At 39.7% G+C, this 20,129-nt stretch overlaps 2 protein-coding genes across 5 annotated transcripts in view; one reads left to right on the forward strand and one right to left on the reverse strand.

The window, feature by feature from the left end:
• LANCL1 (LanC like glutathione S-transferase 1) overlaps nt 1-1,283 on the reverse strand; it is a 45,267-nt gene extending 43,984 nt beyond the window's left edge. The window contains exons 1-2 of one of the 2 annotated variants that reach the window (XM_003806967.4): nt 1,207-1,283; nt 800-896 (exon numbers count right to left, since the gene is read on the reverse strand). In XM_003806967.4, coding sequence (XP_003807015.1) covers nt 800-880 — 81 coding nt within the window. In that variant the 5' untranslated portion in view covers nt 881-896; nt 1,207-1,283. Of the gene's footprint in view, nt 1-799; nt 897-1,104 lie in introns of both variants that reach the window. The other variant, XM_003806966.4, reaches the window with a different exon arrangement.
• An 862-nt stretch (nt 1,284-2,145) lies between these two features.
• The window catches only part of CPS1 (carbamoyl-phosphate synthase 1), a 201,153-nt gene continuing 183,169 nt past the window's right edge, over nt 2,146-20,129 (forward strand). Inside the window, exon 1 of one of the 3 annotated variants that reach the window (XM_014344058.4) lies at nt 2,146-2,250. Coding sequence is in view for 1 of the 3 variants with exons in the window: in XM_003806965.5 (XP_003807013.1) it covers nt 2,248-2,250 (3 nt within the window). In the remaining 2 variants the exon portion in view is untranslated. The remainder of the gene's footprint in view (nt 2,251-20,129) is intronic. The other 2 variants (XM_003806965.5, XM_014344059.5) reach the window with 2 other exon arrangements.

Genomic DNA, 20,129 nt, shown 5'->3' on the forward strand with positions numbered 1-20,129 from the left:
GTAGAGATAAGGTCCTGCTGTGTTGCACAGGCTGGTCTCAAACTCGTGGCCTTAAGCAATCCTCCTGCCTTGATTTCCCAAAGTGTCGGGATTAATGGTGTGAGCCACTGCACCCAGCCAAAACTAGGTATTCTTAAAAATATCTGTATTCCCTCTTAACAATTATGTTCACCCAATGAGGCATGAGAAAACACAGGCCCCTAGTATTTTACATCCAGGTTCTCTTTTGCACAGTGATTTGTGACATGCTAACCAGTTTAATTTACAAGTTTCTTTTTTTTTGTTTTCCAGCTGTGGATATGCCCTGTGGAGTGACACCGGTACAAAGAACTTCAGGTTTCCCATGTCCCCAAATTCTCTAAGCACTAACAGTTTAAAGACGTCCTTACCATACACCACCGTTTGCTCTCATCATTACCCTGACCGCACTTGTGTATAATCACAAAGGAGTAACACGGCACATGTGAATACCGTTAGGATTCTTCACCTCTCTTTAAGAAGCAAACCAAAATACATTAAAAAATGCCAATTACATAGTAAACTACATATTTGCCAATTTTTAAAATTTATACTATCAATAATTGAATTTCAATTAATAATGTTAACAATGACACATTTAACATTATGTTAGAGCTCAATGTGTATATATTAACATGTATTTTTAAATAATTTACGTATTTATCGTCGAATCATGTATTTTTTTTAAAGGGGGATGCTCAACTCTCTCAGGCAAAAATGAGCACCTTTCCGAACACCGTGGGGAGAGGCAGGGATGCAGGCAGACATATCCTAAACTCACCCTCCCGGCAGCATCAAAGTAGCCTTCGGCCAGGGATTTGTTATAATCAGCATAAGGATTCGGGAAGGCCCTTTGAGCCATGACGCCGGAAGCAAGCCTGCAGAACAGGGGAAAAAGAGAAACTAGGTTGAGATAGGGGCCTCGGCCGAGTTGCGAGGGCGGCGGCCGGCGCCCAGGTATCCCCCTTCCTCCAGCTCCAAGGCCATCGAGCCGTCTCGGCGGTCCGAGTGGGCCTCGGGCCCACTGCGGCCCAACTGCTAGGACATGGCGCCTTCGCGAAAAAGCTGCCAGGGCCCTTAACCCACCCGGATGAAGAGGCCCCGTTTTGCAACCCCGTTCCCACGCCCGCGACTTGAAGCAAGTGCGCTTCCCGCGTCCTGAAGCCCTTCTCGGCCCTGGCCTCTCACCCCGCAGCCCCGGACAGTAACAGAAGGGCTATTTTACCGCCCAGTTCCTCCCAGGAGGGCCAATCAGAGCCTTCGCCGTTCCCGAGACCCACCCCCTTCTCTCTTACAGTTTGTTAAAGAGACAGGCGTGTAATTTCTAAAGGATAACGCAGGGTATTTTAATTACTGGGTAGCAGAAGTGAGGACCTAGAATCACGCGGAGATGTGACCAATATTTCCTACCCTTCTTTAATTTTTCTTATTTTTAAAAAGTCAAATTTAAGTCCAGAGTCATAAGAAGTAGATTTTTTTTCATCTGGAGAAGAAACAGACTGCTTTTAGATCTGAACATGCTGGTATTTCTGCTGTTCGCAATAGATAAAATTTGGCGGGGGGTGGGGGGATAATGTCTCTCCAGGGACTTGCCAATCTTTTCTTTTCATTTCTTAAAACAAACAAACAAAAAAGCACCACCATCATTAACAACAACAACAACAAAAATATGCCCAAAGGACAGGATATCAAATAGCAGTTGATAATACTTTGGGGAAAGCACATGAAAACACAAATTACAGCTCTTAGGAAATTTATTATGTTCCTTAGCCTAAATTGGACTATAATACTGGATAACAAAGCTCTAAAAAATACTGAAAACCAACACAGCAGGAGATCCACAACATTCAATTTGAATGTTTTAACAGTCCCTGCTATCTGAAACATTTTTCTTTCATTTAAAATTAAATCCCACCTGGTACATATTAGGCCCATTCTATTGCTCAGAGAATTTTGGAGTTCAGTTAAAAAGTCAGCCTCACTCTCTCCTTTTCCTTCTCTCCCGTTTCAGTGAAGAGTCCTAGCTCCAGACCTCCAACTGGAGAAGCTCAGTCTCCACCCCAACTCCCTCCCACCTTGGCCTAAGTTTGTCCTTCTGAGGCTGCCATCCCAAACTCTACTCCTAATCCCTCCCCACACCCAGGTTTGCTCTTTTAAAATAGTTGCTTTCTTAGGAAATGTAGTTGCTTTCTTAACCTCATCAAATTCATGAAGATTTAGCCGAGGCCCATGGTGAGTCTTAAACTGGATATCTCTCATGTTTTAAAAGATGGGTGTTTGAAGGAGCAACTCACAAGAGAGAAAAGGAAAACGAGAGACATTTTATCAATTATTTTTTCTTTAATGATTAAAGGCTATCCATTTATCCCACTCACAGTCTTTAAGCAATTATATATTACTGTTGTTAAGCAAGGCAGGATGGTAATTGTATATTTTCATAGTATGCCTCTATCTTATTTTACTAATCCTTTCCCCTAATGATGGACATTGTTTCTAACTTCCATACTACAAATAATATTCTTGGAACATGTGCTTTTATGAATCTGTGTGAGTATCCCTGAGACATACACCCAGCAGTCAATTGCTGGATCATATGAGATTCTGTACTTAATTTCCCCAATGTTGTTAGATTGCTTTCCAAAACTGCTGGACTAGTTTATATTCCCTCTAACAGTATCTATTGTTCACTCCAAGAGTATTCTCTCCAACATATCAATTGTTTCTGTCATTTCCATCTCCTCTCCAACACTTGGTATTATCTAGTGTTCTAATGTTTGCCATTCTAATGAATAATGTAGAATCTCACTGATGTTTAATCTTTTAGTTTTTCTGTGGCTAATGGTGTTGAACTTTCCTTCATATACCTGTTAGACAATTGGGCTTTACCTGTTCCTTTATTTATTTTTCTATTAGTGATTGCATTGTTTTCCTGTTGATTTGAAAGAGTTTTGTTTCTTTTTTTCCCGTGTTTGTGGGGTATATTCTGTATATTAATCTCCTTTCACTTTAGTTATTGTAGATACTTTCTTTAGTTTGTTCACATTTTCTAGGATATCCTTTATTGAATCACAATCTTTCATTTCGATGAAGTTAAACCCATCTAATTGTGACACTGTGATTTGAGGATTTAGCTTCATATTCGAAATGTCTTTGTCTACTCATAGACTGCAATGACTTCCCACATTTTATTTTATTAGCTTTTTACCTCTTATATTTAAGTCTTTATCTGGAGTTTACTTCTGAAGATGATGTGAAGCATGCGTCTAAACGGAAGGGAAGTAGAATTATTTAGAATTTAAATATAATCAAAGCATGTGACTTGTAAACACCCGAAGATTTTAATTGCTGGAAATAATATTTCCCTCCCTCCCTCCCCCCTCCCCCCTCCCCTCTCCCCCCTCCCCCCTCCCCTCTCCCCCCTCCCCCCTCCCCTCTCCCCCCTCCCCCCTCCCCTCTCCCCCCTCCCCCCTCCCCTCTCCCCCCCTCCCTTCCCTCCCTCCCTCCCTGCTTTCCTTCTCTTTCTTCCTTTTTGTCAGAGAACCAACCCAGAGAATCCCTCCTTGGTTCTGATACAAAAGAAAAGTATTTAACATTTATTGTTTGTATTTATCTACTCAGGCTGCCACACAAAGAACCATAGCAAGTGGCCTGAAACAACAGAAATGTATTTTCCCACAGTTGTGAAGGATAGAAGTCTGGGATTAAGATGTTAGCAGGACTGATTCCATCTGAGGCCTGTCTTGTTGGCTTGTAGATGCCGTCTTCTCCTATCTTCACATGGTTGTCCCTCAGTCTGTGTTGTCTGTGTCCTAATTTCCTCTTCTTACGACACCATCATAGTGGATTATGACTTCATTGAACCTTATCATTCTTTCTTTCTTTTTTTTTTTTTGAGACAGAGTCTCGCTCTGTTGCCAGGCTGGAGTGCAGTGGCACGATCTCGGCTCACTGCAACCTCTGACTCCCTGGTTCAAGCGATTCTCCTGCCTCAGCCTCCAGAGTAGCTGGGATTACAGGCACACACCACCACGCCCAGCTAATTTTTGTATTTTCAGTAGAGACGGGGTTTCACCATGTTGGCCAGGCTGGTCTTGAACTCCTGACCTCAAGTGATCTGCCTGACTTGGCTAACCTTACTTTTCTTTAAAGACCCTTCTCCAGCAGCCACATGCTGAGATAGTGAGAGTTAGGACTTCAACGTATGAATTTGGGGGGCAACAATTTTAGCCCCAAATAGTACCTATGCTTTCACCTGTGGCTATGGTGGCTGAACACATTTGTGGCTAACACAAATTTGACAGTTATAATTTTTTATGGTTGATTCTACTTTTGATAAATTTAGGATGATTTTTTTAAAAAATGTAATGTTCCTTCTTTTAATCAATGTAGCTGTCTTGTGTGAACTTTCAGGAAATAATCATAGTATTATTGCCTCTAAAACTGAATACTTCTGGAAATCTGGGATGATTGATAACAGAGAAAACAACTATATTCTGAGGGCATTTTAGTTCCATTCTCAGACTTTAATTTCAAAATGTTATAATGTGTATTAGGGTGAAAACTATGTTAGTTACAAAGAGGCCTCAAAACATAATCTCCAAAATACACAGAAATGTATTTTTCTTAGTTCAGATTAGATTTGCTCCATGTGGCCATTCAGGATTACAGATTCCTTCCATCTCTGTTCCCACCTCCCTCAGAGTGTGATGCTCTCAGCAAGTCCATGCTGGTCATAGGTGTGTCGGTATTGCAGCTTGTGAGAAGGTCAGGCACACCCAGAGAAGTGCACAGACCAGGAAGTGGGATTTGTCACTTCCCTCGTGTTCCACTGGTGAGGATTTAGTCACTTGGCCACCTCTAGCTGCCCAGGAGGCTGTGAAATGAAGTTCTCTGCTGAACAGCTATGTGTTCAGCTACAATGAAAGAAGGGGAAGACTGACTTTGGTGGACAGTTAATGTCCTCCAATACATGATGGCAGTTTTAGTAACTGATAGCAGCTGTCTGCCAGCAAAGGCGCAGCATGCTATAGTGTCTGTGGTGTTCCTTTTGCCTCTAACCTCCTAGCAACCATGCCTTCTCTGTTTCTTCCTACCTATTCCCTTGATCCTTGTTAGCTGGTGGGTCTTTGGGGTAAAAGAGAGATCTTGAGACTCCATATCCTATATTTTTTCTAGAAACTCCCCACCTGCTTTCAAACACACATATACGCACACAGACAGACACACACATACAAAATCAAGCAAGTGGTTTTTACTTTTTTCACTTTTCTCCTAAGTACCACTTGTCTCTTTTTTTGTTGTTGACATTACCTTATTTTCTTTTTAGCTCAAAGAAGTGTAAAGCAAGAGCATCTAAGCTTGAGTCTAATATCACCACACTGCTGGTTTAACACCCAGCTGGGACTGTGTACTACTGAAGCAATTTTCTGTTTCGTTCATAGTACAGAATTCATGGATTGACAGGAGCAATTGCCAGTGGAGGAAACAAGAACATAAACAGATGTACACCAAGCGCACTACGGAACACTTTTAATTTCCTGGAGACAGTATTTCTTATGGCACTGGCAACCTTTCCTCTCTGCCTTGTCAGGATCTTATTAGTGTGCTGACAGATTCCTTTCTCTCAGTGTACCTGCTGGGTAAGAGCTGCTATTATGTGGAACACAGGTGTGCTGGGGTTTCCTTGGGAGATTAAAAAAGATTGTGAGTCCAGAAAGTTGGTAAAAGATGTACAAACATTTAAGCTTTTTCCTTTCTCCACCTAACACTTGTGATGGGCTCTTTATCAAGCAGTGTTAGTATGTGTCTTTAACGAGCAGAAAGAAAAGGAGACTTCCCCCTTTGCTGTTGAAAATATGTGTCTATATTGCATTGTTAAATTTATGCAGGTCCCCATTTCTCTATATGATTGAATTTCATAATGATGGGAAGGATGGAAAGTATCCCCTACTGGAGGGGTCTTCTCAGGACGCTGAATTGTTAATCAAGTGGATTATTTTTGCTTCCATCCCATCCAACCACACAAAACTCAGCCATGGAAAGATGATATATTACCAAAGCCCTGCATTGTCCCATTCTGATGTGTTCTTTTGGCATATCTGATAGTTGTACACCCTGGCAGGGGAGAGTAGCCAACAGAGAGATACTCAGGCCTTTGCAGTCGTTCTTTTAAGATTTGGAATTGCCACACAGCAGGTGCTCTTCAGTCATTTGAAAGAGAAAACTTAACATTTTCCTACTTGCCTAGTAGCCACGTTATTTGTGCTTCATTTTTCCTTTCTATTTGCCTTGAGCGCAGGTGTATAGGTGAGTAACTGTAAGTAGAATGTAGTTCATAAGAAGTGGAGAAGCTGCTACTTCAGGGCAATAGGAATTTAGCAGTGGAATTTATAGACCTAGAAGGACACTTCAAGAATCCAGCTGGTTCATCCTGTGATTGCCTTGTGGGATCATCTTGAACTGACCATTCTACTGGTCAGCCAGTGGCTATGGCAACAGCCAGGGCTGCAGCTGCAGAGAGGAGCTGGCTTCTCTAACTGGCTTCTTATACATCATCACAACACCTGGGCTGAGCCTTAAAGCCTGGGCCCAGGACTGTTTTTGGAACTAGCTGAGAAAGGGAGGATGAAATTCTCAGGACTAATTTCCTGCCTCCTGAGGGACAGTACTTGGCATTCAAGGAGTTATATAAAACTTTTTTCCCTGGGTAACTCCAAGTTCGGAAGCAGCAATTCTCATACATTGTATCAGGAGCTTGTTTAAAACACAGATTCCCAGACCTCAGGAGGTTTGGGTTGAATCTGCGTTTTAAAAATCTTCATATGAAACTCTTGTAGACTACGTTGAATCCCTTTTTTTTTTTTTCTTTTGAGATGGAGTCTCGCTCTGTCTCCCAGGCTGGAGTGCAATGGTGCGATCTCGGCTCACTCAGCTCACTCTCGGGTTCCAGCAATTCTCCCACCACAGCCCCCTGAGTAGCTGGGATTACAGACCCGTGCCACCACGCCTGGCTAATTTTTTGTATTTTTAGTAGACACAGGGTTTCACCATGTACCCCAGGCTGATCCGCCTGGCCAAGTGATCTGCCCGCCTCAGCTTCCCAAAGTACTGGAATTACAGATGTGAGCCACTGCTCCCACCTGAATCTTAATCTTAATGTGATTCTTTTGCAGACTATAGACTAGAGTTTGACATATGCTGGTGAGAGAGAGAGAGAGAAAGAGAGAGAGAGCACAATTCTGAATATAAAAGCCATGGTTCTAAAGGTTAACAGACTGAAATTCCTTGAGTTATCGTGCCCATCAATTTACATTTGTTATATCATAGTCCCTAAAGGATTTCCTAATATTTAAAAAGAAAAAAGAAATATCTTTTCACTGCAGCCTAACCCAATGTGTACTTATAGGTGGTTATTTCACTTAGATACTTTCAGAGAAAGAGCATTCATAACTTCTTTTGGCAGTCAATTAGGGTTCTTAATGCCCTCATGTTTTTTCCTTAGATCTAGACTAAATATTGATCAACCAGAAACTTAAACATATTTTGGGCAGAATAAAGAACAACTAGTCAAGATAAGTCTTTTTAAGTTATAAAAGTTTAATTTGATCTTCTTCAGGCGGAATAATTCAATTTTATACCCTTTCATCTTGGGGCCTAAGTACTTTAATAAAGATCTATACCTTTAAGCCAGGGGTAAGCAAAGTAATGCTGAGGGTACCAGGAGGCATGCTGTCGCTCTGTGTGTAAAGACTCATAAACCTTCCAGAGCAATTAGTGGTGTTGGTAGGAACACATAAAGGCCAAGAAGGGGAGGTTAATCCACATCCCCTTCCTAATAACAGCATCTACTGTTTTCAAGACTTTACTGTAGGATAGGTACTTTACTCGAACTATTTCCTTTCATCTTTGGAAAGTAGTCTCATGAGTAATACTACTACTCATCCCTCTTACATGTGAGGAAACAGAGACTTACATAGTTATCTCACTGTTCCAAGGTCACCATCACGTGAGTGGTGACCCCAGACCTTCTGACTTGAGAGCCAATATGCTTAACCATCTACTGTCCTCCTCCTTCTGCCCAGGTAGCTCCAGCCACCAGCATTTCCTCCCCCTTTTCTCCCTGCTGGGCATCAGGGCTCTTATATGCTGCCTTGACTATATGGGTCCTCTCGTAACTCCCACTCTCCATTATAAATTCCTAATTTACTCTCTCTGCACCAAGTCTGTATTTCCCTCACTCTGAATATTTAAGAACACAGTTCAAATAAACTGGCATAGCTATATATGTTGCCAGACAAACCTTTTACATCTGTCTGCAAAAATCACATTATACCTGTTTCCATGTATCTTGTTTATTCACAAGGTTGGCCTTACCTGGATATGTCAGGATTGGGCCTCTAAAATGTCCCTGAATTATATTTTCTGATTTATTTGTTGGTTCTTTTGCTCATTCATTGATCCATTTACTTATTCTTCAGATGGGTGTTGCAAAGTGTCTATGGAATGCATGTTGTATTCTAGGTTTGAGGAGTGGCTTCTGAACTGAAATATCTCACAAATAAGAAACTGAATAAACAAACAAATGACTACAATGTGCATAAATGTTATGTCTTAAGATACTAAGAAAACCATGAGAACTCATGGTGGGAGAGTCACCTTACCTGACCTGAGGCAGTCAGGGAGGTTTTGTAGAAGGTGACATCTGAGTTGAGTTTGGAAGGAAGCATAGCGATGAGCCAAGTGAAGGTGATCCAGGGGAACATCCCAGACGGAAGGGTCAACCTGTGCAAAGATGAGTCAGGCAAAGTCACAGCACTTTCACATAAATGCCAGGAGCCCAGATGGAGCACAGAGAGGGGTCAAGGCCCAGAAAGAAAAGAGGTTGCAGAGAGACAGTGGTCTTGGAACTTCTTATAAGACATGACAAGGAGCTTACACTTTATCCTAAAGACAATAGAGAGCCATGGAATGATTTTGAAACTGGCCAATTGTCCCATAGAACTGATGTTTATGATTTCTTTTGAATAAACATAGAAATTGACCCTCCTGGTTTTAAAACTTGAGACATTTACATTTGTCTTATCTGAGTTCCTTTCTCAGGAAACCAACCATCAGGCCTCCCAGATAGTATCAAGGGACTGTAACTTACCAGATCACCACATCTGGACGATGAGATGCCAGAACGCTCACCTATCATGACTACCTAACTGACTACCTGCTTTCTGTTGACTAACTGCTCTTCCTTACCCCTCCCTAAATTCTGTATTCTCATATATGATTGCATTTCTTTCCTGCTATAAACCCCCCTAATTTTAGTAGGTGTAGGAGATAGACTTCAGACTGATTTCCCATCTCCTTGGCACCTGATTGAAGCCTTCTTCCCTGGAAAAACTGATTGTCTCAGTGATTGGTTTTCTGTGTGGCATGCAGCAGAATCTAGACTGAATCCCTAGTGTTTCAGTAACAGTTTTTAAAAATAGATCTTGGCCGGGCATGGTGGCTCACGCCTGTAATCCCAGCACTTTGGGAGGCTGAGGTGGGCAGACCATGAGGTCAGGAGATAGAGACCATCCTGGCTAACATGGTGAAACCCCGTCTCTACTAAAAATACAAAAAAAAAATTAGCCGGGCATGGTGGCAGGCACCTGTAGTCCCAACTACTCGGGAGGCTGAGGCAGGAGAATGGTGTGAACCCGGGAGGCATGAGCTTGCAGTGAGCCAAGATGGTGCCACGGCACTCCAGCCTGGGTGACAGAGCAAGACTATATCTCAAAAAAAATAAATAAATAAATAAAATAAAAATAAAAATAGATCTTATGAGACATAATGGACATAAGTAAACGGTATCTAAAGTATACCATTTGATAAGTTTTGACTTAGGTATATACCCATAAATCATTACCAAAATTGAGATAATGATCATTATTTCTCACCCCCAGATTCCCTCATACCATTTATAATTCCTGCTTCCTGTTTTCCACTGACAATCTCTGTTTCCTAGCCATGGACAATCACTGATCTGCTGTCTGAAAATATATAATTTCTGCATTTTCTAGAATTTTGAATAAGTAGAATTTTATAGTATGTAATTCTGATTTTTTTCACTCAGTATAATTATTTTTAGATTTATCTATATTGCAGGTATTAATAGTCAATTTCTTTCTATTTGTCAGTTTTATTCCATTGTATGAATTTGCTTCTCAAGATGTATTTCTCCATTCATCTGTTGATGAATGGTTGAATTGTATCCAGCCATTGGCTATTACAAATAAAGCTACAAGTAACATGTTCATACTTTGTATGGATACAGTCTTTCATTTCTCTTGTGTAGATATCTAGGAGTATAATGGCTGGGTAGTATGTTAAATGTACTTTAAGAAACTAATAAATTGTTTCCCAAAATGATTGTACCATTTCACATTCCCACCAGCAGTTTATGAGATTTCTAGTTCCTCCACGTACTTACTTGTCAATACTTGGTATATTCTGCCCTTCTAATTTTAGCATTCTGGTGGATTTGTAGTAGTATCGCATTGTGATTTTAACTTTCATGTCCCTAATTACTAATGCTGTTACATTTTTTAATGCTTATTTGCCAGCCAAATATATATATATGTATATATATGTGTATATATATACATATATATACACACACACATACACACACACACACACACACCCTGTATATATATATATGGTAATGTGTTTGTTCAAATCTTTAGTCCCTTCCCCCATTCCCAACTTTTAAATTGGGATGTTTATTTACTTAATATTATTCATAATAGCTTTGAGAGATCTTTATATATAAGTCATTTATGAGATATATGTAAAAACATTTGTTGATGTTTTCTCTTTGGCTTCAGCTTGTCTTTTCATTCTCTTAAATGTCTTTGAAGAGCATCTAATGACTGGTCACTCACAGAAGTACACGTGCCCAACACCCTTGCTTCAATCTAGGACCATCTTATGTCCTTATATCATCTTATCATCTTACGTTTTATATCCAGAGCTGCCCATAGGATGGGCTGAAGCCTCTTTTCTTTTTTTGAGATGGAGTTTCACTCCTGTTGCCCAGGCTGGAGTGCAATGGTGCGATTGCGGCTTACCGCAACCTCCGCCTCCTGGGTTCAAGCGATTCTCCTGCCTAAGCCTCCTAAGTAACTGGGATTACAGGCATGCACCACCACACGCAGCTAATTTTGTATTTCCAGTAGAGACAGGGTTTCTCCATGTTGGTCAGGCTGGTCTTGAACTCTTGACCTCAGGTGATCTGCCCGCCTTGGCTTCCCAAAGTACCAGGATTATAAGTGTGAGCCACTGCGCCCAGCTAGCTCTTTTCAAATGCATTGTAGGTCAACTTCTCCTTTGCTCAATCTGCCTTCCTCACACTCTGGCTTTTCACAGCTCTTATTCCAGAGGGCACTCCACCATAACCTCTTACATGCCAATTTCTACCTTGAGTTTGTTTCCAGGAACCAAGCTTAAAAACAGGACCCATGCCTTTTATTTATTTATTTATTTATCTATTTTTTGCTTGCTTTGAATTCTTACTCTGTAAATGAATTGTGCTGTCTACACACAGAAAAATATACATTGAAGCATGTCTTTGTTTATTCCTAGTTACATTTTTTGGAAATGAAGTATAACTCAAGAATATTTTTAACCTACATTCTCATTTCCTTAAATAAGCTATTCTTAACTTTCTCAGAAGGACCTACTGAACAACATGTCACTCTTTTGTCTTTTCGTGTGGCTTCAGCCGGAGTGCTCACCCCACCCCGCTTCTTCCCTGTTGGCTTACTGTCACTTCTCTCTGCCCTCTGACCTCAGCCTTTTAGATATTCAGTTGGAGGACTTGCTCTCTGTTGTCTTACATCTAGCTAGTACAAATGATAGATGGACCTTGATATACAACAGATTCAATATGAGCCACCTGAGGTTTGTGGCAGCTCCATAATTTGTAAAAGAATTGGCTTAGGCGGCTTCTTGTGGGTTGGAACACACAGTGGGCTTGTCTAAGCCTGCATTTGCAAAACACTTTACATAAGATAGAAAAGCATCAGTTGTGCATATTAAGGAATGAGGGGTGAGGACTTTGGTGGAAATTACACAGATCTTCCTCCAAGCCATTTGACATTGGTATTCTTCCGATGACTTGATGTCCTTATGTTTAAGATTATTTTAGGAGTTGTTTAGAACATTGTGATGCTTTTTTTTTTTTTAAAGCTAAATCTGATTTCTTATTTTTTAGAATTCTTTTCCCCACAGTTTGGCTTTTCTCATTCAAGTGTTCGGATAGTAAATTTACCTTTGCACATGTTTGTGCTCCCAGCCGTACATATCAATTCGTAAAAAGCCAAATGGAGAACAGTTTAGCATCAGTGAAATGTCAGGAAAATGCCCAGAAGGCACCAACACAATACTAGAGTTTCAAATTTTGAGAATGGAATTAGGCCACAAAATCAGTTTTCTTGCCTGTGTCATGGACCATGGGGATGTGTCCTAGTTCTTTTAAAAAAAGGGCATCTAAACCTCTCTCAGTACAACTTACAGGTCTGTGCTGGGGACCTGTGAGAAACCTCTGGATTTGAGACTAATTGAATCTGCATTGAAATGGCCTTTTCCTTTCTTTATTAAAAAACTGATTTGCTCTACCACTTTTTTCTTTGGCTTGCTTGCATTATCCTTTTTTTTTTTTAAACTGCAGAAATCATATATTCTTCAAGGTTAGAAGAAAAAAAAAGAAGAGAAAAAATCAGAACCGAATCATACTTTTTGTTAGATCATGTGTATAATATTCCCTTTTGTGGTGGTGGAAAGAACTCACCTCCTCTGGTTTAGAGGGAAGAAGAGTCAGTTGTCAATGCAAAGTTCTATTACAACATCTCCAAAGCCATAGTTTTTATTTGAAAAGCGAGGAAGTGTGACAACATATGACTGGGCCTGTGATTATCATTCAGACCCGTACAGTGAAAACTCTGCCTGAATTTGTTCATGACCACATTTCTTTTCCAGGTTTGACAGATTGTAGTTTTCCAACTGTCTCCTTATTAACATGCTGCCTGTTTCCTCTATCTACTTTTGCTGCACCTGCTGTGATAGTGATTGTTTTGTGTATATAGGTACCATTGCCTTCAGAGATTAAGGGCGCACATTGTGAGCAGAAATAAACCAATGGATTTATCAGTGACTGTACAAATTCCACCTATCTTTTGGACAATAATTGAAAGATCTCTCTTGGGAAAGTAATGTTTTTCTTTGGGAATTGTGGGTTAAAAAACTATGTTTACAGCTATGCCTATCTCCTCTTCCTCATTCCTTCATTCCTTCTACTTTTTGATTTATAATTGTATTTCATAGCCAGAAAAATGCTAAAGAGGTTAATTTTTTATATTATAAAGTAAAAAAAAAATCCTAAGTAAGTTTACTGAGATTTTTCTAGCAAAACTAGAAGTCTTAGTGGGCTTCAGATTCATACTCGTGAATATTCTTTTAATTCTTACTTTTATACAAATCTTGGAAATTAGAGGTACAATAGATTATTAAGAATTATGAAAATGTATTCATTGGAGAGCTTAGCAAGAAAATTGCTTATGTTAACATTTGAAAAACTATTTGGTCTACCTGCACTGCAAACTTATAGATGATGGGAAAGCTTATCTTTAAGGCCTGGATCAGTGCAAACAGCCCTGAAAAAGGAAATCTCCAGTTTAATTTACCTTTCAGAACTGAAGAATATATATTGCAGAATTTAAAGAGAAAAGGATCTTCTCTCCTATCTCCTAATAGATACTCTTTGTACCTAGGGTCAGTCTGACTTGGTGGGTGAGGTATTTAACTGCTGCTGACCTTGCTTTGAATTTCTGGCTACAGAGCATTTCAGAGGACAGAGCAAATCTTCTGTTGGGTGTCACATAGGTGGATGCATGCTGGTGCTGGTTCATTCACTGGCACATCCCAGGAATGAATATTTTCTTCCTTGCACATTCACCTTACTCTAATAGACTGACCCAGAAACAGAGCTGGTCTAGTTTTATATGTAAGTAGGAAGGAAAGTTTTCTTCCCTGGCACATACACCTGCTAGCACTCTGACACTTCTAATTTGGAGGTCACAGGAGCAAGTAAATAAATACTATTTAAGGAGCATTAAAAGAAGAAAATTTGGTTTAAACCAAAAAAATCATAAAGTGGGGAGGCAGAGCTACAAACAAGCTGTGGGACTTCAATCATACTTGCTTTCTTCCATACTATTATAAGAATAAAATAAAAAAGGAAGGAAGGGGGAGGCCGAGGCAGGCAGATCACGAGGTCAGGAGATCGAGACCATCCTGGCTAACATGGTGAAACCCCGTCTCTACTGAAAATACAAAAAATTAGCCGGGCGTGGTGGCGGACGCCTGTAGTCCCAGCTACTTGAGAGGCTGAGGCAGGAGAATGGCGTGAACCCGGGAGGCGGAGCTTGCAGTGAGCCGAGATCCTGCCACTGCACTCCAGCCTGGGCGACAGAGCGAGACTCTGTCTCAAAAAAAAAAAAAAAAAAGGAAGGAAGGAAAGCAGGCAGCCAGGAAGAAAGGAAGAAAGGATGGAAGGAAGAAGGAAGGAAGGATGAAGAAAGAAATAAACATATTTCACTTTATACACAGCCTTGCTTCAGTTGGAGAGTGATTCAACTACTCTCAGCTTTCTCTGTAACCACTCAGGAATACCATTTAGAAAAACGTTCTTGTAGAGCTAGAGCCTATTGCTAATAGTAATATTCTGGAAAATTATGGGGAGATATATATGCTTATAGGCTTACCTCTGACCTACAAATAGTCTCTAATAGAGACTATAATTGTGCACAATCCCTTTTTTCCTCTTCTGCCTAGCCATGGGAAGTTTTTCTATGTAGGCTTATGTGACCTTTCTAGGTTGTCTGAAATAATCTTGCATCTAGTACATGAATATTACTTAATAAACCCATAAGTATGTACCAGGTGATTTGGCTGCAGAATCAAAATTTTAAAAATGATCCATATTAACTACATCTGAATTTATCCTTGAGCTCCTCTTCTCGTTGTAAAGTGCATTGCACCTGTAAAGAGAGGAGTGCAGAATACTTGTGGAAGTTTGTAGGGGGACAGTGAAGGACATTTATTGGTCTAGTTAATGGTAATAGGATATATCCAAAGTGGAAATAAAAGAGAGGCTGTCTTAATTCAGTGGTAAGCCAGGGCTATAAGTAACAAAAGGTGGATTTCTTGGGAAATGAATCAATTCATTTTTTGTACCATCAAACTGGGATCTAAAATATGAGCCCCATGATACACATGTACACAATGAAACTGTTGGTCTGTTATTGTAATTCTTGAAAATCTCAGTTTATAGTTTTTGTGTGTAAGATAATATTATCCACAGAATCCTAGGTTGGGAGTCTAGTTCTGTTTCTGCTTCAGAAGACTCTTGTCTCAGAGAAGACCCTTGAAACTCTGTGGTCCCTAGGATCCCTCATCTGTAAGATATAGAATGTTCTAGGGGCAAAGTTGGAAAATCCCCTTGAGGACTATGATGTTCCAGACTAGGACACTTCATAATGCTTCCAGGATGCTAATTTCTGGAGGCAATTAGTAGGTTTGTAAACAAATTCTTTTGAAGTGAAGGTTTGAATTGTGTATTGGCAGGAATTATTTGGATAATTGACTTGAATGAGTTTAATTGGCTATAAGAGTTTCATTTTTGTTTTGTTTCTTAGGATGATGTAATTACTGCCTGTGTTGAGTTCCTGCAGGAATGATTTAACTGTTGGATATTTTGAAATGTTCTGGTGGTAAAAGCATGTATTTGGTATCTGTGTTTTTTTTGTTTTTTTTGTTTTTTTTTTTTTTTTGGGACGGAGTCTTGTTCTGTTGCCAGGCTGGAATGGTGCGATCTTGGCTCACTGCAACCTCCACCTCCTGGTTCAAGTGATTCTCCTGTCTCAGCCTCCCAAGTAGCTGGGACTACAGGCGCGTGCCACCATGCCCAGCTAATTTTTTGTGTTTTTAGTAGAGATGGGGTTTCACCATGTTAGCCAGGATGGTCTCTATCTCCTGACCTCGCGATCCACCTGCCTTGGACTCCCAAAGCGCTGGGATTAGAGGCATGAGCCACCGCACCTGGACATGTTTGTTTTTTTCCTGGTGTTCTGAGTGTCCTGTGGCAATGGGAAGTTACCATCTCACCTCCACTGTTAAGGCACCAAGTTTCTACCTCTTGCCCCCTAAGAAATGTGGGATCACCTTGAACAGATCTGTCAGCCCTGGTGAGTTTCAGATACCTGTCTCCTAAGAGGAATCTTCTGCTAGGTTAGGGGAGGGGGTCCTATAACAGCTGGAACATAGGCCTTCCCTTCATTCTGTTAACCTGAGGAATAGTCATATCATTCTGCTCTCTCAGTTCTTGTTTCTTAACTTAGCAGGGAATTCAGTGGAGATTTAAGGGTGGTAGCAATAAAGCTTGTGAGAGTGCTTATGAGCCACTGACAGCAACCAACACTATTGTAAGGGAGTTGCTAGATAACCAGGAACCTGGTGGCTGGGCAGAAGCCGACAAAGTTGACTGCTATGAATTTAGATTGTGGCCTACCAATATATGAATAGACAAGAGTTAGACTTCACTATCCCTCCAGAATTCTTTTTCTGTGCAATACCATGTTATCATTATATAACATTCATCATTTGGAAATCTCAAAATAAGTTATAAGATATAGCAGCATTTGATGGCTGGAAAACCTTTAGACATAGTTACATAGCTTAATGACCCAAAACTTTCTGCTTTATGTACATATGAAAGTAGAGGTTCCAAAATGTTAAGTTAATTGCTATTGTCCTCTAGCAAGTCTCTACAGAAGTCAGACATAGGACAGCTACTGTGAATAGGTACTGGATAATTTTTCTTTTTTAAGAAATGCAAGTAAAAGCATTTACTACGTTTACTATCACTGAAGTTTGATCATCTGCAGAAAATAACTTTTAATGTGTTCTTTAGAATGAAGTATACATAGATAGTATCTGCCTTCTTTATTTCACCATGAAGCCTAGAGGGCAACTGGTAGCACAGAATTTAGAAGATACTTTTTTTTTTTGCCTATCTTGCTTTTATTAATTTTAGAATCTGTAAGTTCTTTGAGAAAGGTTATATACTCAGGATATGTAGTAAGAGTGCACAAAAATTGAATTATTAATAACTAAAATGAGAAAAGAAGTTTATATTGCAGGGGTTCTTAAAACTTTTTTGGTGTCTTGACTGCTTTGGCTATCTAGTGAAGCCTATTAACCCCTCTTGGAGTACTGTTTTAACAAACAATATAAAATACAAAGGATTCAAAGAAAACATATCACATTGAAATACAGTTATACAAATAACTTAAAACATTGTGATAGAGTAATGTGTATGCTTCTTATTTACACATTATAAACAGAATATAGCGGCTGGGCTAATAATAATAAATTCAAAGTACTGACACATAGATTTTCAAGACGTCTGCAACAACTGCAATAATAAATAAAAGTATCTATAAGTTCTATCTGTGATAAAGTCACAGGTTCTGCTAATAATACCATGTTTTGGTGCCTGCATTTGTATTTGAACAGAAAACTAAATTTCAGTTATATATTAGTGAAAATAAATGATGGAATTTTGCTTTTCAATTCAAGTTTATGGATCCTTTGAATTTTCTCCCTGGACTCCTCTCTGTGGGTTCAAAGTGAAGAAGTCTTCTGTTGGGTTCTCAGCTCATCTTTTCATCACTTGCTTCTCTTAGATAATGTTCAAATACTGGTTACAAATAGGAGAATAAATGATGAGTTCATTGGACGAGAATTGAGGGGAGTTAGCAGAAGATTTCTGTAAGAACACAGTCTGGGTGTCCCAAAGCAAGTTATAAAGTAATACAATTTTTCTTCGATCCCACTCACCATCCTTTCTGCATCATCTTCCTCCAAGTCAGGTGCTCAGTGTTTCTGAGTGAGATGAACAATTCAATCAGATGTAATTGTTAGTCACAATGTTTTAGTCTTCCCATGGATGTATTAAGTATATATATTTACATATATTCTACAGGAAGTGGCACTATTTAATCAAGGAAATCCAATGCCAATAATGGATTTTGGGGATCTACCCAGGATAGATAGGTAAAGGGATATTTTTGGCCGTTACTGACACCTTTCAGTCACCTAATGATTGGCTATTTGTCTTGCCTATTTATAAGTCAGTTGTAAGTTTCATTGGGCAAACAAAAGAAGTTGTTGTTTTTCAGTCTGCTGTTGGTTTTACCTTTCCCGGCAGTAACGTTTCCCTAGGGGCAAGCAAATACTCCAAGTTGAACATCTCATTTACAGCACTGTCATTTGGGGTGATAGTTATTTGTAGTTTGTAGAGGAATTATTTCATTCATATGAGTGAACAGATGGGTTAATAAAGCTGTCTGAAGTTGCAAACTGGTACACAGACTATTTCAGGGACATCCATCAGGGTGTCATGTTGCTGAATGCTGAACTACCAATAGACTATTAGATTACAAGCACCTTGGAAACCAGAATTAAACCTAATCTAAACCCAAGCCATAGCAACAGAGTAGCGAGGTAGGCTTTACTTCTAGTCTTCAAGAAGTGAAGGTAGCTTGGCATCTGCTGCTATCATGCAGGCATTAGAACATTTAAAGAAAACATGTAAGCTGTGACAATGTTAATTTCATAAGAAAAAAATGGGTTTGTATAATTTTATTCTGAAATGTGTTTCCTTTATTTTCTAACTATAAAATGGTTTTGACATCTTCAAAAACATCATCGCATAAATGCAAACATATTTTTTAAAGAACTAACACTTTATAGACTTTAGGTGAAGGGATTCTGCAAGGACTGTGACATCCAATGGGAGGGTGCTTATGTGTGGTGTGTATACAGACCTAATAAGAACTACTTCAAAGTTTTACAGAACTTGTCAGAAGTCTTATAACTCGTACCAAGGGGAAGATAACAGCAATCAAAGTTGTAAATAAACTAGATGTTGCTGGCTAGCAAGATTTCTCTACATAGACCCTAAACGGCCCTATTGTCAAGATTTGTGTGGGAGATGCAAAGGCAAACACCTATCCTGTGTGAGCACTTTCAGCTTCAAATATCATTTCAATAAATGAATGCAAAAAATAGTAAAAAAAAAATACAGCAGGATCATGGCTGGGGCTAGGTCTAAAATAACAAAATTATTTGTTATTTTAATTGTGTGCACAAACTGTCTCCTTTTTGTAGTGAGCTCTGTTTTGTCTTACACTTCACTGAAGTATGCACTGCATACTGAGATTTGATTGAAGCCACATAAGAAGGAAAGATTTGGAGGGCAGTGAGGGAGTCTGCCATGGTTGCTGGTTCTCTATGAGGCTCAATCGTTGGGGTGCACATGGCATGCAACACTGATGCTTGACAATATAAGGCAATGGCTTTCAGCTATGGCTGCACATTATAATAACCTAGCAAGCTTCTAAAACATACCAATTAAATTAGAGCCTTCTGGGGTGGGGTTCTGTCTTTGGTATACACTAAAAACACTCCAGGTGATTCTAATATGCAGCCAGGGTTGAAAATCATTGGTAAAATGGATGCAAATATCAGTCCATAAACTCAAATGCACAAGAAGCAGAACTTAATTTTTTATTCCCAGCCTCAATTTTGCTACTAACTTCATTCTTTTTTATGGTTTACTTAACCCTGTAGTTCAGAGTTCTTACGCAGTGCAAAATTTTGGGGAGCAGAGGAACCTCTTATTTGTAGGTCATCTGTCCACTAAAGTTACCATTGGATGTCCATCACCCCATCAACATGACACTTTTGGTCCAGTGGTGCGGCATGCTTGGAGAACTGGCATCTTTCTGTGATGTGCCTCCACTCAAGAACTAGGTCTGAGCCTAAGGGATGCCACAAAACTCAGTAGTCACACAAGTCATATTTTAATGTATAATTACTGATATCTAAATTAATGCAAAAAGTCCACAATGAACAAAATATCGGAAGTTTAAATAAAAGCAGTGTCAGTACCCACTCTGTCCCCAGCTTTTCTTCTTGTGGTAGGAAATACTGCCTCTCTAGCAATGTGCAGA

The sequence above is a fragment of the Pan paniscus genome, chromosome 13 (assembly GCF_029289425.2).
Source record: "Pan paniscus chromosome 13, NHGRI_mPanPan1-v2.0_pri, whole genome shotgun sequence".
In the NCBI taxonomy this organism is placed as follows: Eukaryota; Metazoa; Chordata; class Mammalia; order Primates; family Hominidae; genus Pan; species Pan paniscus.